Below are 27701 nucleotides of genomic sequence, written 5' to 3' on the forward strand. Positions count from 1 at the left end.
TATTAATAAAGCTATGAACATTCACATACAGGTTTTTGTGTGAAGATAAATACATTTCTCTTTGATGAATTACCAAGAGTAAAATTGCTGGTGTATATGGTAGTTGTTTGTGAAGTTTTTTTGTTTTATTTTCAAAGAAACTGCCAAATTGTTTTCCAGAGTAGCTGTATCATTTTACATTTCCCTTAGCAATGTATGAGTGAGGGACCCAGTTTTTCTGCATCTTTGCCAGCATTTCGTATTGTCATCATTTTTTATTTTAGCCATTCTGATAGGTGAGTAGTCATATCTTATTGAGATTTTAATTTTTATTTCCCTAATGGTGAATAAAGGAGCCCTGGTAGTACTGTCATTAAGCACTTGGTTGCTAACCGAGAGGTTGGCAGTCTGAAGCCACCAGTCACTTCTCGGGAAAAAGGTGTAGCAGTCAGTTTCTACAAAGATTTACATCCTTGGAAACCCTACGGGGCAGTTCTACTCTGTTTTATAAGGCCGTTAAGAGTCAGAATCACCACTTACTTTGAATGGTGAATGATGCTAAACATCATTGCTGTTCTTGTCAGGTGCCGTGGAGTCAGTTTCGACTCATAGCAACCTCATGTATAACAGAGTGAAATATTTCCCGTGCGATACTCACAATCACTGCTATGTTCGAGCCCAGTGCTGCAGCCACTGTGTCAATCCATCTCGTGAGTTTTCCTCTTTTTTGCTGACCCCCTACTTTATCAAGCAGGATATCTTTCTCCAGTGACTGGTCCCGCCTGATAACATGTCCAACATGTCACCGTCCTCACTTCTAAGGATCATTCTGGCTGTACTTCTTCCAAGATAGATTTGTTCCGTTTGTCTAGCAGTCCATGGTATATTCGATATTCTTTGCCAACAACAGAATGCTTCCTCAGTCTTTAAGTATTTAATACCATGCACCGTCCTGTTTTGTGCTTGTTGAGTCTCCAGCTCCATCGTAAGTTCAAGCTCAGAGACCAGGTCTTGGATTTGCCTGCCCTCAGTGCCAGCAGTACAGGGCATATGATGCTTATACAATAAACACATGTGGGTTGGTTATTGGATTTCACTCAGAGTACAAACTGTTCTATGACTTTTCTCTTGGTTTTTCATACTGACATTAAATATATTTTCTGGAAATAGTCATAATGGTTGCCTAACCCATGATCTTTATGGTTTGTTTTCATTTTTCCCAACCAGCTGGGCAGAACTCCATTGGAAAGCAGAGTATTTTGGTAAAGGCACCAAGAATAGTTTTCTAGTGTAATCTCAAGGCTCCTTTTAAGGCCAAGGACACAGGGCCCAAAAGTTGCTTGGTGATCACAAGCCATCTCTACTGTCACCATTTAGTAAACTCAGTCTGAGATCCTACTAAGTACCAGGCACAGTATTGGGGCTATAGAGACTGGTTAAGAGCTACGGCTGCTAACCAAAATGTTAGCAGATCAAATCTACCAGCTGCTTCTTGAAAACCCTATGGGGCAGTTCTACTCTGTCCTGTAAGGTCACTATGAGTCGGAATCAACTCGGCAACCATGGGTTTGGTTTTATTTTGTTTTTTCAAATAACCAGCTCTTTGTTTCATTGATTTTTCTCTATTAGTTTTCTCCAATAATTACCATAAACTTCAAAATCAATCAGAATAGGTTATTTTACCTTGGCTTTTTAAAAATCTTATCACCTTTCCAGATTTCGAATTATCAAAAAATGCTACATAAGTCAGACATTAGAAACGTGCCAATAGAAAAATTTTGTAATTTTGTACTTACCAAAGTAGAGGTACCATTATATTCATCACCATCTCTCTCAAAATTTTCTGCCTCTTCTTGTCTTGGTCTTTTGGCATTTTCACGAGACAAGTAATTTCCTTCCTTTCTTTTGGCCATCAGTTCTGAACAAATATTTATAATAATAATAATGATAAGGAAGAGGATAATATAAATCAATTATAGCATCTATAATTGGCTCAAGCACATTAAACTTAACACAATAAACCATACAAAGCTTACTGAGTTTTAAGTAATATGCCTATATAGTTTTAAGAATTAAACTTAAAAAATCATCTGCATATCCTATACTACTTGATTTTTCTCAGACTTATTCATGTCCGAGATTTTATCTATGTGAGCCTACCTACGTATTTTTAACCCTAAACTCATAAAAAGTTAGCATTTTATTTGTGTAAATATGGTTTCTAATTTCCTAGATCTATTAATAGAGATGACATAATGCCACTTGAAATGCCAGAGCAATTTCTACAAGTTATAATGCAATACCGAATCAGGTAAAACTTCCTTTTATTTGTTCTAAATTATTTTCCCCCAAAGAAGCATATTTTGAAGCAGTGTTGCTTAGCAGTAGTAGTTTCTCTTAACTGTTCCTAAAGAATTAATCCATGTTGTCTATTTTTTGCCAATACAATAGAAAATTTGGACCTAGAAAATTAATTTAAAATTACACAAAAGATTTTGCTAAACATGAATACTGAACTTCAAGTTAAAGCTAACACTCTGTGATGGAAATTAAACTTTGACTACTCTGATGGTTGCCTTCAGTTTTCTTTCTTTAAAACACATTTAAGACCTTAAACAATAGGTACCTAGTAATTGTTTCTGAATAAATGATGAGAAAAATACATGACACGGATAATCAAAAATTTCTAAGCTACAAGACACGAATATGAGGAGCAGTTCTAGTCTCAACTCACTTAACTCACCCGAAATACTAGACCATGGCAGCCCTGTTTGTACCATGCATGTGGCACCATGATGACAAAAGACCGAGTGAGATTTTCTCTCCCATGAATTTGAGCTGCAAGAGCCTCATCATTCTTCACTAGAAGAGATGACAGCTCTACTTGATAATATGCATACAGGCCAAGAAAGCTAGTCTTAAGTGTATATGGGAAGGCAGAGGGTCGTGTGCAGGAGACTGGGGCTGCAAGGGTGGTTTTACAAAGTCCGTGCTGTGCAGAAACATGAGAGTAGGGACTCTGGACAAGGCAGAGAAAAGTAGAGCCAGAGACATTCATACACACTCTTTAATTTTTTAATCCACTGCTTTCCAAATTCATACTGACAGAACCAAATTTGCAGAAATATCAAATACCAATACATATTTTGGAGGAACTGTTTTTGGCAATTCTTCGTCAGGTTTTGGTATTATGACAATGTGTGCTTCATCAAGTGAACTTGGTAGTTTTCCCATCTATTTTATGCTTGAAATAACTAAGAAATAACTAGGCCTAAAACTATCAGACAGTGAAGACTGTCTTAAAGTTAATGTTATGAATCATTTCAATTTCTTCCTTGTATAGTGATGTTTTCAGGTTCACTACATCTTTTTGAATCAACTTTTTATCATTTTATTTTCTAATAACTTGATAATCTTAAGCCTCAAATTTACTACAAAAAATTACTCTACTTTTTTTAAATCCCGTACCTGTTGTCATGCCTCCTGTAATGCAAATTCTATTTAATTAAATTTGAGAGCTACTATAAACATTTTCTCCAATAAGCAGTACTTGCTTTATCAAATCTAATTTTCTTTGACAAGAATATTTTAATGTTTATTCACATATTTTTTATACAAGTAAATATTAGGGATATTCAGTACGGTTGAAGTTCAGTCTCCAATTCCTCCTACCAAAGCACAAGTTAAAAAAAGCCATCAGAAGCTTCAACTTCCAAGAAAATGGAATAGGTACACTTTTCCCTATTCCTCCCGCTAGGTAAAACTAAAAACCCTGGACATTACATATTAAACAAACAGAAGATTCTGAAAAGTGAAAAAAAAAAAAAGAAGGCAAACAGGCTAGGGACCTCGGGATCCAAGGAATCACAATGGTGAGTTCCCTGAGTTTTCTTTTTGCCACAAATATTCCAGATACAGAGAAGTCAGCAACCAGGAAACATAACCGGTGCAGGTTTAAAAAAGAAAAAAAAGCCCCAAGAAAAGCTTCCTCTATCTAGCAACAGATCCAAGAAAAGCGCAGCTTAACAAGACAGAAAACTTTTAGACAATAACGGCTACACTCCAGACAAGCACCACAGGAAAAAAAAACAAACCGCGGCCCACCCTCACTCATACCAGCAGAGACAGAGTAGGGAGCCTGAACTTACACCCTTGGCGAGGCTATAAAGGAGGCATCTCAACACCCCAAATGGGGTGGTGTCAAAGAAGGGCAAGTTGGGAGCAGTGATAATGGTGTTAGTGGGGACCACCTAGAGATCCTAGACTTCTACCACCACTAGGCAAGAACAAGGTGCTACTTACTCCCCCTTCCTGCTGGGTGGTGTCAGAGGCAGCCTAGTGGAAAGTCAGGATTTTCACCTTTGCCCAGATGTAGGGAGCATCCCCACTGCAGTGTCAGTGGAGACCATGTGGGAAGCTGAAACTGCCACCCCTGCCCAGCGATCACCATAGCTAAAAAAAAAAAAAAAAAAAATAGCTCTGGTTAAGCTCTAGATCCACTTCCTTTACTCTCTGTGTCCCTGGGCCAATAGTGCAGGAGAGCAGTTCTCAAAGGTTATGGTCACTTTTAAAAAGTAGTAAGGATCTCCAAGAGCTTTTATTTCTATTTATCAGTATTTGCCATATTAGAAACTAAAGCTGAGAAACTTTCAAAACAAAGAACACAGAAGTGCACATTCCATTAGTCCTCAGGGCGATGACATCATTGCACGTCAGGTAAACTCTGGAAAACATCATTGTAAGCTAAGGAGAAAATGTGAGCAGAAAAGAAAAAATAACAACTTAGTATTATTACGAAAACTGTTTTCACCTTGCTGACTCCTTGAAAGAGTCTAAGGGACCTCAGCGGTCCCTACAACCACACATTGCAAACTGCTACTATAGGGGATACTATAAACAAATCCATGAACCCATGATACAACTGCATAAATTATGAGGCCACGTAAGTTAAGCAATAAAGTTAGAGAGATGGGTGAGAAATGATCATAGAAGGACTTGTAGATTCTTAATATTCATAATGTGGTCCAAGGACAAGTAAGCAGCATCTACATCTCCTAGAAACTTGTCTGAAATGAAGAATCTCAGGCCACACCTCGGACCAAGTGAATCAGAATCTTCATTTTAACAAGATCTCAGGTGATTCATAAGCACACTAAAGTTTGAGAAGAACTGCTGTAAACCATATTAAATAACTTGGACTTTATTCCACCTTGAAGGCAATGGAGAGCCCAATATATCATGATAAATCAAATATCATTTAAAAGGTACATTAATTAACACCCAAAGAAGGACATTTTATCTAAACAAATGCCTTCCAAGAGGGTATTACCATTACAGTCACAACTACATAATATTCAACAGTTTTTTCTTTACAGGTAATTTGAAGTAATGTTTACTTTGAAATCAAAACAATAAAATCAAACATATGCTTCAAATTATTTAATAATAAAAGTCAGTAAATGCTATAACATACAATTGTGCAACAACAGTAAAAACAACCAAGAAATATCTGTTTACAAATGTAGATATGCATGTACACAAGTGTATAGGAAGGCATACATGCATACATGTATAGCTGTATCTGTAGGCACGTGTATATACATTTGTGTGTGCGGCATATATATTCATAAATAGAAGAGAGTACACAGAGGCAGAGTTATGGAGACTTCCTAGGCATATCCAAAGACCTCGAGAGACTGGTTTACTGGGTAAAAAGGCTCAGGACCATAGTCTCGTGCGACAACTTGGTCAACTGGCACAATACAATTCATAAAGATAATGTTCTACGTCCTAGTTCAGTGAGTAGTGTCTGGGGTCTTAAAATTGGGTGGCCATCTAAGATATAACTACCGGTTTCTACTCATCTGGATGGAAAGAGAATGAAGGAAACCAAAGACTCAAAGAAGAAACTAGTCCACAGGGCTGAGAGCCCACATGAACCTCATCTAGCCTAGCCTGAGACCAGAAGAATTAGATGGTGCCAGCTACCAATATCGACCACTCTGACCAGGGACACAATAGAAGGTACCAGGTAGAATGGGAGAAAAATGTAAAACAAAACTCAAAATCCTAAAAAGGGCCAGACCCACTGGACAAATGGAGGCTAGGGGAACCCTGAGACCATCGCCTTAAGATAACCCTTTGAACTTGCAACTGAAGCCACCCCAGTAGGTCACTGGTGAGTACTGTGCTCCTTTAAATAATCAACTATATGAGACCAAATGGTGAACATTTACTCTACAGCAAACATAAGAAGGTAAGGAAGGGCAAGGAAACTAGATCAAACGGAAGCAGAATGGAAATAATGAGAATGCTGACACATTGTGAAAAATGTAACCAATGTCACAGAACAATGTGTATAAAAATTATTAAATGGGAACATAATTTGCTGTGTAAACTTTCACCTAAAACATAATAAAATGTTATTTTAAAAAATCAATGTATACCAACTTCAGCTTGTTGCTAATTCCAATTTCCTAGAATATTAACCAAAAAAGTCATTTACTGCTGAGGTTAATTCTGACTCCTGATGACCCCACGTATGTCACTGCAGAACTGTGCTCCACAGTGTTTTCAATGGCTGATGATTTGGCAGTAGATCACCAGGCCTTTCTTCCAATGCGCCTCTCAGTGGACTCAAACTTGCAACTTTTCCGTTAGCAGCTGAGCATGTTAGCCATTTGCACCATCCGGGGACTCCTCCAGAATATTACCAAGCCATTATTTTTCCAACAGCACTTTCTTTTCTTTTCTCCCACTCATTCTCTCTTCCCTTCTCAATTATTGAGGACTAATTTATTATACAACAGAAAGAGAAAGCATTACTTTTTGGTTTTCACAACACTAAATGCTCTCTTAGACATTGTCTTTATTAATATGTAATACATGATCTTGCCTTCAGCAGGCACTCAGACATTGGCTGACGAATTTTAGTGTCCTACCATTAAAAAAGAGCAATTTTTCAAATAAACTGAGGGAACAGGATATAATGAGGTAAATGTGATTAGCTTCTTATAATGAATGTGATACTCTATACTACACAAAAGATTGTATACTCGACACTGTATGATGACGATGTTTTTTTTATTTGTTGGGCTTGGCTTGTGATTTGCAGTTTGCTATTAGGTTGCCATGGCAACGTGCATCTAAGGGACACTGAAGGACCCTACCTTTTAAATGGAATCACTTTGTAATTTAATAAAGATAAATTTTAAAATCATACAAATGTCCTGAGAGTTAGATACTGGTTAAAATATGAAAACTGTTTCTAAGAGGCAAAAAAATATTTACATATAAAGACACAAAGAAAAATATTTTTAAATATTCTAGAACACAAAAAAGGGGGGAGGGATGCTCCCCTGGGATTTTCAATATATCCACAGAGTTATTCAGGGAGCTCTGGTGGTACAGTGGTTAAAGTGCTCAGCTGCTAACGAAAAGGTAGGTGGTTCGAACTCACCACCACTCCATGGAAGAAAGATGTAGCAGTCTGTTTCCATAAAGATTTACATCCTTGGCAACCCTATGAGGCAGTTCTACTCTGTCCTATAGGGTCACTGTGAGTCAGAATTGATTCGAAGGCAGTGGGTGGTTATAGAGCTCTTCATAGGCTTTAATATTTACTTATTTACAATAAATAATTGGAATTAGGTATAGATCAATTCTCTCTTATAGGAAGCAAACTCCATCAGAGCAGGAATAGTAACTAACATGCAGATGTCAACAAATTTGCATTTAAGAAAAATCAATAATCAGAGATTCATTAGGGCATGCATGCCTAGGAAATTTGACAGATTAAATGTTTTTTGATAGAATTACAAATTCCTAAACTGTAAATTTTATTGTGGGTATTTAATAATCCAGAATTTCTATTAATTTCAAAGTAAGGACTAGTAGTAGTTAAACAGACAAAACAGAATTACAATTATCAATAGAAAACAGTGGTTTAAAAAAAAAAAGAAAAGGCAAATTGCTGCTGCTTCTGAATCTGCCCTAAACTGTGTTAATCTCAGTTCCCACCGCCATGGACATATTCATTCTACATTAAACAATCTCATTCTTAATGTACTGAGTTAATCAAGCACCCTGCTTAGAATATATCCGGAAATCATGAGATGCAATAGATAATAAATAATATAGTTAAGTGAAAAAAAATTTCCATCCATCAAACGAGTCAAGATCAGCAAAAATGGGAAGTACAAAGCACAGCAGTTTGAACGATAAAATTCGAGTACTCAGATTTTGTGTTTTGTAAACACCCCTGTGGCTTCAATATAGAGGACAGATCAAACAGAGACAGTAGGAATGGCAGCAAGAGACCAGTAGCTAAATAATGAAGGCCTGAACAAAAATAGTGGCAATCAGAGATGAAACAAGAGATGAAATCAAGACTGGGTAAAGTGCGTGAGTAGAATTGACGTTTGCTGAATAACTACTTACTGCGTGCTTAGTGGAAACCCCGGTGGCATAGCGGTTAAGTGCCATGGCTACTAACCAAAGGTCGGCAGTTTAAATCTGCCAGGCGCTCCTTGGAAACTCTATGGGGCAGTTCTACTCTGCCCTATAGGGTCACTATGAGTCGCAATCGACTCGATGGCACTGGTTTGGTTTTTGGTTTGGCATGCTTAGTGGAAATCCCGGTGGTGCAGTGGTTAAGAGCTCAGCTGCTAACCAAAAAGGTCAACACTTGGAATCCACCAGGCGCTCCTTGGAAGCCCTATGGGGCAGTTCTACTCTTAAAGAGTTAGAATCGATTTGAAAGCAGTGGGTTTTGTTGTTGTTGTTGTTGTTATACGCTTAGTTACTGAGATAAACACTTTATTTCCTTTAATCCTCAATATCATTTTGAGATAAATATTGTCTTTATTTTATAAGAGGGGAAATTGAGGCTCAAGTTAAAGACATTCGCCCAGTTTTACGTAGCTATAACTAGCAGAGCCCAGATCCAAACCTAGGTTTGTTAAAATCCCAAATCAAATGCTCAGGCTCTTGCTGGCATGATTGAATTTAACTGACAGTCTAATTTTTCAAAGGCACTGAAAACGGCTATTAATCTGTTCTTTATCTTCTTCTCTATAATGAATAAAACTACAAAAAGGATTCTACTGTGATATGTCCCTCCAATGTTGTTATTATTAAAACCAATTAAAAATGTAGACTTGCTTTATAAATCACATTGTTTAGTTTTCAGAAACAAGCTTCATATGTAATGCTGGGTCCCATTATGCATAGAAGGAGTGGGTTTGGCAAGGAAGGAGGATAAATAAATTTATTTTATTGAATGTGCTCCTAGAAAATTGAGATGGAGAAACCAGCAGGTGGTTTAAAAAAAAAAAAAAAACACTACAATACAGGTGGATTTGGGAGTTAAGCTAAGAAAGCTACAGAAAGTAGTTTGAATGTGATCATCAGGGAAAGTATGCTGAATTAGAAGAGATCTAGCTCTTTTAGTGAATTCAAGATAACATTAATATAAACTTCGGTGAAGGGTAAGGCAGTACACAATACTGGAAAGCCAGCAACTTTTTTAAGGCAGGGTCATGGAAGCTCCATAGACACATCCAAACTCCCGGAGGGACCGAATTGCTGGGCACAGGGCTGTGGGGACCATGGTCTTGGGGAACATGTAGCTCAACTGGCATAACATAGTTTATAAAGAAAATGTTCTACACTCTACTTTAGTGAGTAGAGTCTGGGGTCTTAAAAGCCTGTGAGCGGCCAACTAAAATACAACACTGGTCGCCCTCCTTCAGGAGCAAGGGAGAATACAGAAAACTAAAGATAGAAGGGAAAGATTAGTCCAAGGGACTAACAGACCACATAGTCTACCACTGCCTCTACCAGACTGAGTCCAGTACTACCAGATGGTGCCCAGCTACCACCACTGACTACTCTGATAGGGATCACAACAGAGGGTCCCAGACAGAGCTGGAGGAAAATGTAGAACAAAATTTTAACTCAAAAAAAGACCAGACTTACTGGTCTGACAGGGACTGGAGAAATCCCAAAAGTATGGCCCCCAGACACCCTTTTAGCTCAGTAATGAAGTCACTCCTGAGGTTCATCCTTCAGCCAAAGATTAGGCCCATAAAACAAATCAAGGCTAAAGAGGCACACCAGCCCAGTGGCAAGGACTAGAAGGCACAAGGGAACAGGAAAGCTGGTAAAAGGGAACCCACGGTCAAGAAGCAAGAGTGTTGACATGTTGTGGGGTTATTAACCAATGTCATAAAACGATATGTGTACTGTTTAACGAGAAACTAGTTTGTTCTGTAAACCTTCATCTAAAGTGCAATTTAAAAAATTAAAAAAAAAATAAAAAATAACATTAATATAAATAACTACACTTGACCCTCAATCATCTGGATCGGTTTGTATACACAGATCTGTGGCATTTAATTTTGCCTTAAATGCATAGTACTATGACAAAATTCTGAGTTAATCATTTATGAATTCCTGAAAGTAAGCCAAGCGCAACTTTCATTTTCCTAACTTTGGTCTGCAAATGATAATCAAGTTTTAGGTGGATGTTACATAAAACTCTACAGACTAGGCATTCAGTAAAACATGCTCAAGAAAAAAAAAACCTTTGGGAAATAAAACCTGTTTTTCACTGTAACAACTTTAACAGGCCATCTGTGCTGACTTTTTGCCAGGCTCAATACTAAATGTTTTATATTTATCACTAGAATCCTGCAAGTTAGATACTATTTCCCCCAATTTACAGAAAAAGAACCAAAACTTGCCCAGGGTCACACAACTCTGGCTCTATACGATACAAATAAATATTTTCAACCAATATACTAATGATCTCTAAACTCTTCTCTATTGCGCGTAATCAGGAAAAAAAATTAAATATGCACTAACATAAAATTATCCCACTGTATATTTTTACCCAGTAACCTGAATGAGATAAACCAAATCTAGTAGAAATTCTAATATGCTCCCTCCCCACCCACACACCCATGGAAATACCTGCAGGCCGTTTGCATATGCTATCGTACATTTTAAAAGCCTACACAGCAGGCGTCTAGAAGTCAGGGGATTTGGACATTTTTCCTGCGAACATGCATTATAAATTGTCTCTAAAGAGCTAATTTAAAACACTGGCTTTTAATCTCCTACTCATTAAGTAAACACAAAGCGATAAGCGTTCACATAACTTCTGTTTTCAACAATTAAACAGCATCTTCCTTCTAGGAATTACCACGATTTTATCCCGAAGCCCTATTGGTCCCAGTAACCTTCTCGACCCCCGAGTCCTGTCTGCCGCAATTCCAAATCGGGCTTCTCCTCCAGTTCATTTGCACAAGAAAAGAGGGGAAAAGAAAAGGCCATCAAAAAACTCTCAAAACATCGCGATTTCATTTTTTCCTAGATAACAGCTTCCGTTTTCATGAAACTGGGATTTAACGACAAATCTAATTTAAATGGTATTTGCACAAACCCTTTAAACACGCTGAAGTTGCTGGAGAAAGCGATCAAGTACGTAAGTTATCTATCATCGACTGGTGACGAGGGTCCCAAACCCCGAAGCCAGCCTCCCCCGGGGGCTCCTAACCAAAGCTGTTCCACAAAGCCGGGGGCTCCGCCAGCCCCTGCCCGCATTTACAGGCATCCACGCCGAGCCGGCGGCCGCGAGGAGGGAGGCGCCTGCGAGACCGCCAAGTTTTTCCCGCGGTTGAGGGGACCTGTGCCGCCTGCAGAGAGGGCGCGAAGATTTCTGCCTGCCGATTCGCCTGAGGAAATCAATGCTTCCCGTTAGGGCCCGTAAGGGCCACCCTGGACACCACCGCAGCTCCGGGGACCCTGCTGCTCTCTGGTGGGCTGGTGGGCGCGCCAGCTAAGGTGGCGACGGGGGCTGGGGGGGGGATGCCGGAGCAAGAGGGAGACAGTGCGCACCCTCACCCTACCTCGAGTAAGTCGAAATCTCCCAGAGGAACCCAATCGGTGGGACTGTCGTGGACGCTGAGGCCACCCCCCAGGGAGTCTCGGATTTGGCTGGCCGCCGTTGACCCGCCGGGAACCGCGCGCCTGCGGCAAGGGAAGACAAGAGCCGGGCCGCCCAGAGCGCCCAGGCGCTCGCCGCGGGACTCTCCGCGCCTGCGCCCCGCCTCCCCGCCCTCCCGGGATTCCGCCGCGCTTGCGCTGTTCCGGATTTTCGCAGCCTTGGTGGCGCCGTGGTTAAAGCACTCGGCGCAAACCGAGAGGTTAGCGGTTCAAATCCACCAGCCGCTGGGTAGGAGAAACATGGGGCAGTCGGTGTCTCTAAAGATTTACAACCTTGGAAACCCTATGGGGCAATTCTACTTTGTCCTATAGGGTCGCTATGAGTCCGAATGGACTGCACAGCCATGGGAGCGACTAAGAGGCGCCGGAAGTGGCTTTGGGTGGTTGGGGGAAGCTGGTAAGCGCTTGTGACTCTTCAGCGGTGGCACGCATTGCGCGGCGGGGCGGATGATTTGCCTAAGTGAAAGGGAAGATAACTTGGCGCCCCCGGCAACAGGTCTACGCATGCGTACATCGGGCTAGGTGAGAGCCGGGAGCGAAGGCCGAGGGTGCCGCTCCGGTCGGGGGAAGGGCACAGTCACTTCCCGGAAGAGGCGGGCTTATATGGGGAGCCGGCGCGGTATTCAAAAACTCAAGACGCTTCCGTGGTCGGGCTGCTAAACCCCAAATGCTAGCCTTTGCTTGGGAATCAACACTTTTTTTTTTTTTTTTCCCCTTGAGCATAGAAAATTCAGAAGCCGGAGGAAGCAACAGTTAGGATTGAGGTGAAACTAGTGTGTAACGACGGGACTTCTTCCCAAACCCAGGAACAAAGGTTGTACGGGTAAGTCGCGAAACGGTGAAGAGACAGGACCACCCCTTTCCTTCCACTGATTCTTTTGAAAACCTGAGTTAGGGACAACCTGTCTGTGCGCATCCCAGTCGGGCCCGCCGCAGCCACCCTTTGCAGGCTCTTAACGGTGTCTTTTCGGAAATCTGCGTGGGTGAAATTCTTCCCGCTTCCCCCCCCCCCCCCAAAAAAATACTTTCAACCGCACTCCCTTTGAATACAGGAGAAAATCCGAACAAAGCCGCCGGGCTGCGGTCTTTGCCCCTTCTTCCTGCACCAGATGTCCCACCCCCAGTCCTTGCGGTTTACCCCTGGGCTTCAGGGAACTGAGTGTTCGCCGGCCCCTGCGCGCTCTGCCCCCTCTGCCAAAGCTGGCCCTAGTGTCAGTCCCGCCGGCACGCCATGGGGCAAACTCCCACGCAGCTTTCAAGACCATCCTTGGCGAGCCGTAGACACACTTGGTGTTCCTCTTACCGTGTTAACGTTCTATTTTGAAAATACATCTATTATAGCAATTACTTTAAGGCATTATGGTTTATTTACAGTCTTTATTTTCTCTGCCCCCTGGATTGCTAACTCCGTCAGTAAGTATCCGAACTGATGAAGTTTAAATTCCTTGGCTTAATTTTCAGCACTCTTCTCAATCTGACTAACCTACCTCTTCCTTCAGTCTTTACAAAATTCTCTCATATGAGTATGCTGCTTTAACCAGCCAACCTACTTTCCATACTTCAAAATCTTTCCTTCTAAACGGGACAGAGCGCCATTAACCACTGCCTCTCCAACCCTCCACCCAAGTAGATTGACTTCAAACCGCTGGTCTCCAGCTAGTAATCTGTTTCCTTCCACCGAAGTCGCCCTTATGCTTCTAAAGGTAATCAAAAATATATTTCTTTTGTACCCCTTGCTGTAAGACAATGAAAAGTATGACATAGTCATAATAGACACAATGCTTGACAATTGAAGACATCATAAGTGCTAAAAACATGTTATGTAAAACAGTAAAAAACAAAGCCAAACCCCTTGGTGTCTAGTCAATTCCCATGTGTGTCAGAATTCAGTGACTGATTTTTGGAAGTAGATCATCAGGCCTGACGATGAGTAAGAAAGGATGACGAAAGAAATAATGAGCTTAGTGTATGTTGAGAGAGGTCACTAAAGCATCTGGCCTAACTGGAGCTTGTTGGTAAACAATGGGAAACAGAGGTTTCTGTTTAGACGTCATTTCCTCCAGGAAGCCTTCCTTGGTGCCTAAGACTGGGTAGGGTATATCTTCTATATACTCCTATATAGCATGGTCTCTACCTCTGTGCCTGTACTTCCCTTGGTAGTATAATTCCCGTATAATCTACAGTCTCCCTTGTTCTACTAAAGCCCTTAAATACAGGGCTGCCTCTCGATGATGGAAACCCTAGTGGCTTAGCAGTTAAAAGCTATGGCGGCTAACCAAAAGGTCGGCAGTTCAATCCACCAGGTGCTCCTTGGAAACTATGGGGCAGTTCTACACTGTCCTGTAGGGTGGCTTTGAGTTGGAATCGACTTGATGGCAATGAGTTTGGTTTTTTTTTTTTAATTGATAATTTTATCTCCAGCACCTAGGGGAAAAAAAAAAAAACCTGCTGCCTTCGGTCGATTCCAACTGTTAGTGACTCTATAGGACAGAGTAGAAATGCCCTTTCCAAGGAGTCGCTTCTGGATTGGAACGGTGGATGTTTTGGTTAGCAGCCGTAGCTCTCAACCACTGGACCACCAAGGGCCCCAGCAAATTCCTGGTGAATAGTAGGCACTCAATAAATACATAATGATAATAAGTAAGTTAATCCTGGGTTATATTACGCTTTGAGGTTTAGGCTAAATTCATATGAAAAGAAAACTGAAAAAGAAAATAAAATATCACATTCATTAATGAAATTCTGTGGTAAATTCCATACAGTACAACCCTATTCAGAAATAAAGCTTAGACCATTACCAATCTTTATGTGAAAATACAGTCATCTAAATGGGAATTGGGAAATCTAAAGTACTTCCTCCTTTATTATTAGAATAAATTTTCTTCCTAATGTTTCTCCTTAAAACTGGGAAATAAAATTGGAAAACTGTTGGTCTAATAAAATGCCAGTTTTTGTATAGACCAAGCCACTGACCTTTTTATGTTCGTGAAATTTGATTCATTAGTGGAGTTAGCAAGGTTCTGTCCTTTTCTCACCTCATTCAGTTATGTAATTAGCCAATAAAAGCTTTGTAGCTTTTAAGGAAGTTTTAGGATCATAAATTGATTTATTGGCACCATATGGTTACATCAAAGGATCTCTTTTTGTTTTTTAAACTTAAATGAATGCTTAAGTCCTTTCCTTAAAACTAGAAATTCATGTTCTTCTTACTAAGCAATAATATCTGAAATAGTGATTTTTTAAAAAATACCAAGCTATCAAAATTGGACAAGCCATGTCAAAGGATATTATAGATATTAAAAAAAACTAATCAATGATAAGCAAGACCAAAATTGCAGGCTTCGTATCCTGAATCCAGTGCTCTTTTCACTAAACTAAATCGAAGCTGTTAACAGGATATGAAGTTATTTACTATGTGTTGTTCTGCCTTTGTTGATTCACGTAAGTATTCTTGTGTCACAGCTAATTTTTTAAAGTGACCTGAACGGTATGTTAGGAGATGTCTTTTTATGGGTATATGATATATTGATTGCAATATCAGATTGAAGTCTATAAAAAGATTACATTATAAAACATATGAGTAGGGACCAAATTTCACACCACGAAAATTTCAAATTTTACTCTGTTAAAAATAAGCAAAACTGAAGTACACGTGTGGAACAGAATTCTCAGATTCTTAGAAATTCCAAATTTACTAGACCAATTGAGACTGGAGGAACCCACGAATCTATTGGTCTGAGGTACTCTTTAACCTTTAATCCAAACTATCCCTGAAGCCATCTTTAAACTAAGTAACAGTTTAGTTCAATTAGTAAAGAACATATGCCTTGAGTAATGCCCTCTTTTTAAAGAGTATATGAGACCAAATTGATAACAGTAACTCTAAAGCATAGATGAGATTAGGGAGCAGTGAGTCTTAGTTAATGGTGGTGAAGCAATTTGAGTAGCGGTAGCGAGATTGTGGACACAATGTGAAGAATGTAGCCTGTGCCACTGAACTGTCTGTGTAGAAATTGTTGAATGGGTACGTTTTGCTGTGTATAATTTTACCAAAAATAAATATTTTTAAAAAGACTACAGAATACATAGTTTGGGGTAAGTTTTATATGTGTCATATTTAAAATTTTTATTTTATGCTGAGCTATTCTCAAATCATCTCATCAGTTTGATTATGACCTCATGCAAGAACCATCTGTTCTGTCCTTCAGCATGTTGCTATATTTGAATATTTTAAAAGCTGTTGCATTCTGCCCCTTTTTGGAACTTTGTATGCTTTTTCAGGCTTACAATTGCTATTTAATGTCACTTCAGAGGAAGGAATGCTTACAAACACAACAACAAGTGATGGAAAACAGTAAGTGGTGGAAATAGAGATTTTGGATGAACTGCATGCTTAAAACGTGTTATGGTGTACTTTCGACATAGTTTTTCTCTTTCAAAACTATTGAGGTAGTTTTAAATATCTGCTTTTATGAATGGTCTTCCAAAGGAACATGTGTTTTTGAACTCAAACAATAGGCTGTAGGTCCTTCTGAAGATAATCTTAAAATAGTATTTAAAAGAATGTATCACATTTAGAACAATTGCATAATTTTATTTATTTATTTTTGCATTTTATAACTGGCTATAAGATTGCCACCACGAATTAAGTAAATTAACTTGTGACAGATAGAAGTTCATATCAACTGTAAGGAAATGCACTATGCATTACCAGAAAGACCGTGATATTAATGTTTTAAGTTGTAAAATAAGGTCACTCTGGTTTCTATGGGGAGAATGATTGTGTGGGAGTAAAAAAGTGGAAATGGAGGCCTCTTGGGAGACTGCTACAGACTTTTGTACAGCCAAGACTGGGAAAGTATCATTAGAAATGAAGATTTAGAACATATTTTGGAGATAGAGGACTTGTTTTTCAGTTTGCTGTTGGGGAGTGAAGAATCAACAATGACAGGCGTATCATAGAGAAAAAGGTATAAAAATATCCCCTTGATGCCTTTCATTTAGAGACAAAACTGAAAAATAAGCATATTCCAATTATTTTGTACTTATGAAAGAATATAGCAGACGAGTACTATACAGAAGTGTGCTTGGGGAGCAGAAGAGAGATTCTAAACTTTTTCAAATGCATTTCAGTAGATACATGGGGACTGTAGGTTAAGGTACTGAAGTGGTTAAAAGACTTTTAGATTAAGAAATATGGCTACCATAAGAATTGGCAATGAAAGAGACATTTTTCTAGAAAATGCCAAATAACTAAGGGAGAGTGAAGAAGAGAGAACACTTTACCTCAGAGACAAAACAAAACCCATTGCTGTCAAGTCGATTCCGACTCACAACTCAGAGACAGTAACTTTAAATTTTACTTTCTGGTACCCAGCAGATAATTGTACACTTTTGTTTTGTTTTGCCTTTTTGCCTGAGGTGTTCATACCAGTTATGTTTAAGCAGCCATTACTATAACTTTGCAGTCTTTACTCAAAATTTAAAAGTATATCTGAAATAAATGCCCTGAGTAGACACTGCTAATATCTGCTCAACAACCATTGCTAGTTGTTCTTCAGCATACCATGCATGCTCATTCTTTAAACGTATGAAAAATTAAGTTTTAAGTGTAATAATTGTATTATGTTCTTTTTAAAAGCTTATATTATTTATGGGCTTAATTAAAAGCTCTCTTTATCTTATTTAGGGAATCCAATCTGTGAGAAACTTATTATAGGATCAGGTCTGGCTTATTTTTTTTCCAGGCACCTGCCACCAGTGAATAGTACATTCCATTAAAGTCTTTATGAAATGATCCTAATATGCTTAAAATATTTAGAGGACTACAGTTTATAACATCAACGATTTACTACATCAGTATTTTTCTTTTTTTTTTAACCACAATTGTATTCAGAAGGAGTACTGATAGGTTTGCAGTTCAAATCCACCAGCTGCTCTCCAGGAGAAAGATATGGCAGTCTGCTTCAGTAAAGATTACAGCCTTGGAAGCACTGTGGGGCAGTTCTTCTCTGTCCTACAGGGTCACTATGAGTTGGAATCAACTCTATGGCAATGGGTTTGGTTTTTATGTGTCATCATAAACAACACCATACTAGATGGCAGTCTTCATTACTATTCAGTTGTAGTGTGTGTAGTCAATTTCTGTAATGAAGCATTAGAGACATGATAGGAAGGCTTGAATCAGAATTGGTGGGGATCTTAGAGCTAGAATTCTAAGGGAATTTTAGAGTTGGAAGGGCCAGAGAAAGGATGCACTTTTGCTGGGACCATGCAGGTAATTCCTAGGAAATCTAAAGGAAACCAGAGTGTGTGAATCTCTTCCTTCAAAAAAGCCATGCTGAAAATCATATTTAAAATTTGGGTACTTGTAAATTTGCAGAATATAGTATCGCCTTTTAATTTGACTCATGAACTATATCTACCCTTTTTGGTCACTTAATATTTAGACAAGAAACAAACCATCTAACAATTTCTAGTTTATTTCCTCAACCCCTTACAGACAGGACCATATTTTTTAAAACTTTTTTTTTTTTTTTTTTTCAATTTGAAAAGTAATACGTGCACATGACTCAATAACGTACAAAGTGATGTACTTTGAAAAGTAATTCTTCCTCTCATTTCTGAACTGTAATCATCCATAACAACCTATTTTGTGCCTTTTTTTCATTTTAGAACTTGGAGACCTTTTTAAATATATAGAGATTTATGCTATTTTTTCATTTGCTGCATCATCTATTCCATTGTTTGAACATATAATTTACTTAAACTAGTCCTCTGTCAACTGACATTTGGCATTTCCAGTGCCGTACTGTTAAACGATGATGCAATGAATATCCTTGTGCTTCAGTCTGCACACATCTAAGAGCATATCAGAATAAACTAGAAGAGGTATTGCTAAACTAAAAGATAATTGTATTTAAAATTTTGACAGCCGGAGACAGGGCCACATTTAAATGAAATAAGATTATGAAAACGTTCCTCCAGAGAGAGGAGTTGCACAGTTCCCCTCCATGGCATTCCATTCAGGTATCCAACAGGAATCACAGCTAAAAGGAAAGTAAAACTATGAACAAGACCTTCCCCGTCAAACTTTGTATTTCTTTGCTTTACGTATTCTGAAAGCTAATAATTCCTTAACTTTAAAACCCTCATTTCACTTCATAACAGCGCCTTAGAAAATATATTGCCCCCTCCCTCTTTTTTTCCAGAATTAACCACAACTTTTCACATCAACAAAGAGATAAAACCTTAACTCTGACTCTGCCACAATGCTACACTTGACCGGTGGGACTTGATGTGAAACAGACAGTGCTAGTACTGGGCCACCATTAACTACCTAATGCCTTCTTTTCTTTGTACTGAAACATGTTTCTTTTTCTTTGTTAAGTGGCACGTCAGCAAATATTTGTGCAGTTCCTCATAAAAATGAGTGCACAGAATGATGCTCGTGGTGGCACTGGTCACATTTTAAAAATAAGATTCAGAAAAGCACTGAGATAATAACAGGCAGCAACACGTCTAGTATTTATTTTCTTTGCAGCCATGTACAGTTCAATAAAATTTATCCCTAAAATGGACTGTTAAAGGAACAAGCAGTACTTTTTATTCAGAATTTTTTTTATTAGAGTGATAGCCTTTTAATATCTTCTTGTCTTCTACCTTGTGTTTTTTGAATGAAGGTCATTATTAGGGACAATAATTTGAATTGTATTTGTATAGTCAGACTGAATTTGTATTGCAAAAGCTATATAATTCTTACCAACTAGTAACACATGAAAAGAAAAATAGATGTTTAATAAGAAAAAGCTGGTCTTTAGGAACTGCTAAAGCAAGTCATAGTAACAGAGTTTAAGCCAATTTTGTTTAAAAATGTATATGTGCATAGAGAAAAAAAAAAAAAAACTAGTTTCCTCTGGATAGTGGAGCTGTAGGTGATTAAAAAAAAAAAATTGTTTTAATTTTTCCACAACGAACATTTGTGACCTTGCAGTTTTAAAAGCCAGTGTCGTTTTTAAAAGAGATAATTTAATTCCATGTTCTCCAACTTAATTTTTGTCTCGTTTCTTCTTCCCCCAACTCAGCATTTCCCTTCATTAACCCCTTGGTTTTTTCCTTTCGTTACTTGTTTGTTTGCATGCTTACTTGTTTTTTGTCCTGATAATAGAACTAGTCCCCTTGTTTCTTTAAGTATGAAATCAAGGATTAAATCCTCAAGTAGACAAATATGATTTAGTAATTTATAGCATCAATGCATTTTCTACCCTTCTCTGTGTTTATTCTTGTTAGTAACTGGAACAAGCCAGTTACCGCCATCTTTAATGTTTCAGGTGTTCTTGATTCGTTTTAAATAACTAATAGAAGAAATAAGGAGAATCCTCTATGAATCATCCTGAACTGGTTTGTAATATATTGTTTGAATTCCTGTTCTGAGCCTCTGTTTAACATTTTTTTTGTAAATGTGTTTCAAAAACAGGTATTCACCAGAATGGGAGTGAATGACCTGTGGCAAATTTTGGAGCCTGTTAAAGAACACACCCACGTACATAGTCTTAGTGGGAAAACCATTGCAGTTGATCTGAGTCTCTGGGTGTGTGAGGCACAGACAGTCAAAAAAATGATTGGAACAGTCATGAAACCTCACCTCAGGTATCGTAAAAGATCTTAGAGTATAAATTTGTATAAGCAGTTGACGTCTTAGTTTTGTTTCCACTTTTATTTTTGTTCTTTTACATTTTGAGATTTTAAAGTAAACATCTGCCCTCTTTATGTTGATGACTCACAAATCTACACCTATTACCTTTGGAGCTCTGTATGACTCACATACCTAGCTGCCTACTCAACATATCCACGAGGATGCTTTAGTTACTAAAAGCAGGAAATTTAAGAGTTAGTCCCTCCCCCACATCTAATCCATCATCAAGCCTTGTTAGTTCTGCTTCTAAAATATACCTTGCGTTTATAAACTTCTCTCTCTGTCCTAAGGTACCACCCCAGTCCATTCTAATATTCTCTCGTATATACTGCTGATATGACATCCCTCTGCTTTTGGCCTCCTCCTCCAAACCATTGTCTGCATAGCAGTTAGGGTAATCATAAATCTCGCTTGCTTAAAACATTCAGTAGTTTCCCACTCCACTTAGAATAAAACCTTAACTCTTGTTATTGTATGTAACATTCAGCATGCCTATTTTCAGTCATGCTGTGCCTCACAGTAGCTCTCACCAAATGCATAGCAGTCACATGGCTTTCTTTCAGGTTCTAAGAAACATGAAATATTTTCTTGCCCCTCTGGCTTTTCACATTTTGAATCCTCTACATATATACACTTCCTACCCCCTCCTAATGACTATTTCATTCTCTTTAATTGTCAACTGAAACTCTACCTCCTTGCAAAGCCCATCCTGGCCTCCATATCCAAAGTAGGTTTCCCATTCTATGTTGTCCTTTTCGATGTCAGCCCTTTGTTTATTTCCTTCAAACACTTATCATAGCTAAAAATATATTTGATCTATTTTATAAAATAAGTTTTTCTTTCTCTGCCATTTAAACCATAAGCTCTCAGAGTACAGGGACCATATTTTTCTGGCTTGTTCACAGTTGTATCCCCAGTGTCTAATACAGTGTTTGCACATGGTAGGTACTCATTCAACAGTTGTTGAGGGAATATATTACTCTGCCGCTTGTCTCTGATGTCATAGCTACTTAAAATGAGTAATAGTATGTTGAAGTGAATATTCATCATTTCAGCAGAAGCTGAAGATATATTTAATGTATATTGTATCATTGCTATAGTGCTCTCTTTGAAAATATCTTAATATTACAAAACATTTTCACATCCATTGTCCCCCAACTAAGGGGAAGCTAAACTGGGCAGGTTATTCTTATTCCCATCTTGCAGATGAGAAAATTGAAACTCAGTAAAGTAACTTGCCCCAGGGTCACACACGGGACACACGCAGTGGAATCCGTAACATTGATACTGCTGGTCTAATGGTCTTGACATTGTGTCATACTTCCATTTTGACTTTTACTATTAATATATGGTAATTAACATATTATTAATTTGTGTGTTTCAGGAATTTGTTTTTTCGAATTTCATTTTTAACACTAATGGATGTAAAACTGGTATTTGTTATGGAAGGGGAACCCCCAAAGCTGAAAGCTGATGTCATAAGCAAGAGGAATCAGATTCGATATGGGCCTTCTGGAAAAACATGGTCTCAGAAAACAGGGAGATCACATTTTAAATCAGTCTTAAGAGAGGTGAGATTTCAGATCTGATTCCATTCTGATTTGAACTAAAAGAGTACATTTTACTCTTAGAAAGTTTGTTGTTTAGGCATCTTTAATACTGATTAATGTTACTGTGAATAGAAGGCCATTCAGGAAGGAGAAAAGAGTTTATGTTTTAGAGTGAAACTGACCGGAGTTCAAACCCTGACTGCCGTTTAGAAGCTCTGAAACCTTGAGCACAATTTTTAACCTGTCGCTCACTACCTTATTTCCTACCCTGTGAAATAAGGGTAGTGATACTTTGTGGTGATGCAGTAAAAATTAGAGAAAATATATCTGCAACTACTAGTACATAATGGAGACTTGATACATGTTACCTGTTTTAACATCTTCAGCACTTTAACTCATTCCCAGAATACATGAGATCTCATTGATTCATGCTCCAGTCATTCAGAATTAATGATGGTTCACATATAGAGTACATATTTGGCTTCCCCTAGGACTTTGTACTTAGTATTTTAAAAAAAATGATTATTGTTATACTTAATGTATATTATATATATATGTATATATACACACACATATATATATATATATATATATACACACACACACAAGGGGCACAGTGTTTAAGAGCTATGGCTGCTAACCAAAAGATCCACAGTTCGAATTCACCTGCTTCTTGGAAACCTTATGGGGCAGCTCTACTCTATCCTATAGGGTCGCGATGAATTGGAATCGACTCAACGGCAATGGGTTTTTTTTTTTTTTTTTAATGTATCTATTACAAAATTATTATTACGTATTTTCAAATAAAAGGAGACATCGCCTATAGTAAAAAATATATAATTAAAAGGAAGTTACTATTATTTTGTTTGTCTCTTTGCAAGTGTATATATTCTTAAAGAATTGTCATAATAGCATACAAATAATTTTTATCTTCGGTTTTTCACTTAACATATACCCCTATTTCCCTATTACGACTTCTAAATCATAACTTAAAATGATTGTACCACATATATGAAGTTGTTAATCATTCCACATGATTGTATATATTGCTTGCTTTTCATTTTTTCACTATGAAACTCTGGTGAACGTTTTTTGTGCACATAGCTTTTTCCTGTGATTTGTGACTTTAAAATAAGATTACCCAAAATGGCATTGAGAGGCCAAAGTTTACGAATGATTTCATAGCTCTTGCCAAATTACTTTCTACCAGTATAAATATAAGCATTTTCAGTGCACCCACCAGATTGGATGTTAGGAGGTTTATTTTTACACATTTAACATGAAAAAACAAAGATATTTTGTTTAATATGTATTTGTTCTTTATTGGTGGAGCTGAACATTTAACCTAGTTTTAGTCCCTCTTTAGGAAATGACTGTCATGTCCTTCCACCACATATCTCTTGAGGTTTTAAGTTTTTCTTTGATTCAGTTTCCTTAGTTACTAAAAATAAAAACATTTGCTTTTAATTCTTTTCCAGTCTTTTTAATTTCAGCTAAAAATTGCATATTTTAAAAAGACATAGCATTTTTTTGTATCGACCTTTTTTATCTATTTTTATTATGTGAGTTTTTAAAGTTTTTTTTTTTCATTTTCAGCATTAATGACTGTCACTAGTTGGTGAAGAAAATATCTGTACTGCATTCTATACTGCTTGTATAATCAGTTCCTGGAAATATCCATAGGTTCCCATACTTAGGGTACTATATACCCTGTATAAAGCAAAAAAAAAGGGTTCATCTCTTCTTGAGAAAATTAATCCATTCCTATTCCTTTATTGCACTGATTATGGTGTTCTTAGGCATTTTGTATGGATTCAGTATTGCCCAACCATTGCTCATTTTCATATTTCTGAACCCTCAGTTACTAAGCCCTGCTGTCTTCTAATCCACTGGCATCTTTATGTATAAGCATGAAAAGCACAGATTCGTTCTCCTCCATGATACATACTTAAAAACCCAAAAACTCATTTCTGTGGAGTTGATTCCTACTTATAGCGACCCTATACAGGCTTAAAGGAGGGAAAATTGTAACCAACCTCATCACAAATTTTGTACTGATTCTTTGAAAAGAGTTGGAATAACAAATGAAAGAAGCAACTGAAATAACTTGCAAGCTCTTTTGTTTATTATGAAAGGATCTTTCCCATCTAAGGGTAAGGTAGAAGCAACTACGGTGTTGCAATAAAACCAGGCAGTTCACCTATAGCAAAACTGTCTCCCTGCAGTCATCTAGCCAGAGTCCTGAAAAGTACCTTTTTTCAACATACTGCTCTGTCTTTTTGAACCTTGCCCACTTTGGGCAACATCTGGCAGGGGTTTTCATTATGTGATATATATAGCATGCAAGCAATTAGCCAGTCAACAACAGCAACAAAAAGATATTTGTCCTATCGGCCTCTAGAAACTATGAGTAAGTAATATCCTTTTCTCACTATACCCAGTATTCCTCATTACAAAAAGAATCATATATGACAAGAAAGAATGCACTAGGCTGTATAGCTAAATAAACTACAAGCCACTCAGGCTAAAATCACAACCCTCAGAATCACAGTGGGTGACTTATGTATTAGCAAAGTGGTGTAATTGTTCAGTGTAGGCATTTGACTTGCTAAGAGTATACCAACAACTGACCCCTATCGTGGTTTCCCACAGCATGAGAGCTTAACATTGTACAGGGAGAGACAAGATGAGGAAAAAAGAACTTAAAGCCTTAAGCCAAAATTATATGATAGTATCTTCTTTAGAAAAGCTCATGTTCAACTGACCATCATATGAGAAAAATTATTGTAGTTTTATAGATGTCAATCTTACTGTGATTATTTAAAGATATTTCCAAAATTTGAAGATGTTTGCATTTAGCAAAACAAAATTGAGTATAGATCACTTTTTAATTGACATTTTTTAACTTTTTATTATAGAAAAATTTAAATCAATTAAAAAAGTAACCCATCACCAAGTTTAAACAATTATCAACTCATGGCCAATCTTATTTTGTCTATATCTCTACCCAGTACCCTACCCGTTGCCGTTGGGTTGATTCTGACTCATAGCAACCCTATAGGACAAAGTAGCACTGCCCCATAGGGTTTCCAAGGAGTGCCTGATGGATTCGAACTGCCAGCCTTTTAGTTAGCAGCCATAGCTCTTAGTGCCAACGCCACCAGGGTTTCTACCCATTCCACTACTGCCACAGTATTTTGAAGCAAATCCCAGACATAATATCGTTTCATTGTGAATATTCCAGTACCTTTTTCTAAAAAACGATTCTTTAAAAAATAAAAAATGTAAACACAATACAGTTTTTATTATCACACCTGAAGTTTTAACAACCATTTCCTAATGCCATCAAATTCAGTGTTCGAATTTCCCATTGTTTCTTAAAGTATCCTAATTTTTAAAGCACCTAAATAGCTTCTATCAATGGTTATAACATCAAAGTAAGTTAAACACTAAAGAAGTTACCAGTAAAATTGTTCTTAGTTTCTTCTACCTACTTTTTCTTTCCAGTGCCTTGATATGCTAGAATGCTTAGGCATTCCATGGGTTCAAGCTGCTGGGGAAGCTGAGGCCATGTGTGCTTATCTCAATGCTAATGGTTATGTAGATGGCTGCCTCACCAATGATGGAGATGCTTTCCTTTATGGGGCACAGACCGTTTACAGGAATTTCACTATGAATACAAAGGTATTTTTTTCTCTCTCTTTTTCAGCATTTGTTTTTACAAATTACCATTTCCGAAAGGATTCTTAAATAATTAAATCAAATAGTACATGTCAAGTGCTTAGTGTAATGCCTGACACATAGCTGTTGCTAAGTGTCATGGATTGAAGTGTATCCCCCAAATATCTATGTCAACTTGGTTAGGCCATGATTCCGAGTATTGTGTGGTTGTCCTCCACATTGGGATCTGATGTAATTATCCTCCATTTTGAGGTGTGTTGTAAATCCTTAACTTCTAAATAAAATTAATACACTGAATCAGTGTGGGGTGTATCTTGAGTCACAGCCTTACAAGCGGGTGCGACTCAGGTTACACTCTTACTCAAGTCACACCTTTTAACTTACAAGAGATAAAAGGAGAGAGAAGCAGAGAGAGGAGGCACCTCATTACCACCAAGAAAGAAGAGCCAGGAGCGGAATGCATCCTTTGGACCCAGGATCCATGTGCTGAGAACTTCCTAGACCTAGGGATTCCATGGTACCAAGATATATGGAGATCTCCAAGAAACACCAGGCCCACAGACATTGAAAGGAGACAAGGACCTTCTCCCAGAGCCGACAGAGAGTGAAAGCCTTCCCCTAGAGCTTTGGACCCAGGATCCATGTGCTGAGAACTCCCTAGACCCAGGGATTCCATGGTACCAAGATATATGGAGATCTCCAAGAAACACCAGGCCCACAGACATTGAAAGGAGACAAGGACCTTCTCCCAGAGCCGACAGAGAGCGAAAGCCTTCCCCTAGAGCTGGGACCCTGAATTCAGACTTCTAGCCTTGTAACTATGAGAGAATAAATTGGTTAGTTAAAGCCCTTCACTTGTGATATTTCTGTTACAGCAGCATTAGATAACTAAGATACTGTGTATGTTTACTATTACTAAAAAATACCGTTGCCACATAGTCCATTCTCTTTAAAATGTAAATTTCTCTCATAAGGTCATGACTTGTTTCACGTGGTTTAATTCTAAATCAGATTTGATAATATATCACAAAATCACATATGAAATGTATTGCTTTGACCCAGAATTTCGACTTTTAGTAACTTATCCTCAAAAACACGCTCCAAATATGTGAGAAGTGGTATACAAAAATGTTCATTGTAACATAGGTAGTAATTACTAAAATGATTAAATTCTTTAAAGTAGTAGTTCTCAGCCAGGAAGGTACTGCCAGGGGTATTTTGGTTGTAACAATTCAGGGTTGGAGAAGGGAGGCTACAGACACTTGGTAGGCTGGGGCCAGACAAGCTAAATGTTTTGCAAGACAATTGTTATGCCTCCCAGAATGCTATCGATGAACCCACTTTGAGAAGCACAGTCTCAGAGTCCATATAATGTAATAGTAAGCATTCATTAAAAAGATATGTATTATTGAATTGATATCCAGACATATTAGTGGAAAAAAATATTCCAAAACAGTACTTTTATATTACCTAGTTATACTTAAAATAGAGCACTGGTGGTACAGTGGTTAAAGCACTCCGCTGCCAACTAACAAGTCAGTAGTTCAAACTCACCAGCTATTCTGTAGGAGAAAGATGTGGCAGCCTGCTTCCGTAAACATTTACAGCCTTGGAAACCCCATGGGGCAGTTCTACTTTGTCTATAGGATTGCTGTGAGTTGGAATCAACTCAATGGCAATGGGATACTTAAAAATATAATTGATAATAAGTATTACTGTATATGTGTCAAAGAAGATGTTTTCAAAGAATGTGGACTGAGCTGCTAATACTAGTTCACTTTAGGTAA

At 38.0% G+C, this 27701-nt stretch overlaps 2 protein-coding genes across 13 annotated transcripts in view; one reads left to right on the forward strand and one right to left on the reverse strand.

Annotated features, from left to right (window-relative positions):
* SMC6 (structural maintenance of chromosomes 6) overlaps nucleotides 1–12073 on the reverse strand; it is an 85922-nt gene extending 73849 nt beyond the window's left edge. For 2 of the 3 annotated variants that reach the window (XM_064295055.1, XM_064295054.1), the window contains exons 1-3: nucleotides 11892–12073; nucleotides 4282–4431; nucleotides 1776–1897 (exon numbers count right to left, since the gene is read on the reverse strand). In XM_064295055.1, the coding sequence (XP_064151125.1) occupies nucleotides 1776–1892 (117 nt within the window). In that variant the 5' untranslated portion in view covers nucleotides 1893–1897; nucleotides 4282–4431; nucleotides 11892–12073. The remainder of the gene's footprint in view (nucleotides 1–1775; nucleotides 1898–4281; nucleotides 4432–11891) is intronic. The other variant, XM_064295056.1, reaches the window with a different exon arrangement.
* Nucleotides 12074–12090: 17 nt separating this feature from the next.
* The window catches only part of GEN1 (GEN1 Holliday junction 5' flap endonuclease), a 30236-nt gene continuing 14625 nt past the window's right edge, over nucleotides 12091–27701 (forward strand). Inside the window, exons 1-7 of one of the 10 annotated variants that reach the window (XM_010591938.3) lie at nucleotides 12096–12510; nucleotides 12714–12811; nucleotides 13619–13691; nucleotides 16270–16342; nucleotides 20465–20637; nucleotides 22068–22254; nucleotides 25741–25917. In XM_010591938.3, the coding sequence (XP_010590240.2) occupies nucleotides 20477–20637; nucleotides 22068–22254; nucleotides 25741–25917 (525 nt within the window). In that variant the 5' untranslated portion in view covers nucleotides 12096–12510; nucleotides 12714–12811; nucleotides 13619–13691; nucleotides 16270–16342; nucleotides 20465–20476. The other 9 variants (XM_064295062.1, XM_064295058.1, XM_023550441.2 and 6 more) reach the window with 9 other exon arrangements.

The sequence above is a fragment of the Loxodonta africana genome, chromosome 12 (assembly GCF_030014295.1).
Source record: "Loxodonta africana isolate mLoxAfr1 chromosome 12, mLoxAfr1.hap2, whole genome shotgun sequence".
Lineage (NCBI taxonomy): Eukaryota > Metazoa > Chordata > Mammalia > Proboscidea > Elephantidae > Loxodonta > Loxodonta africana.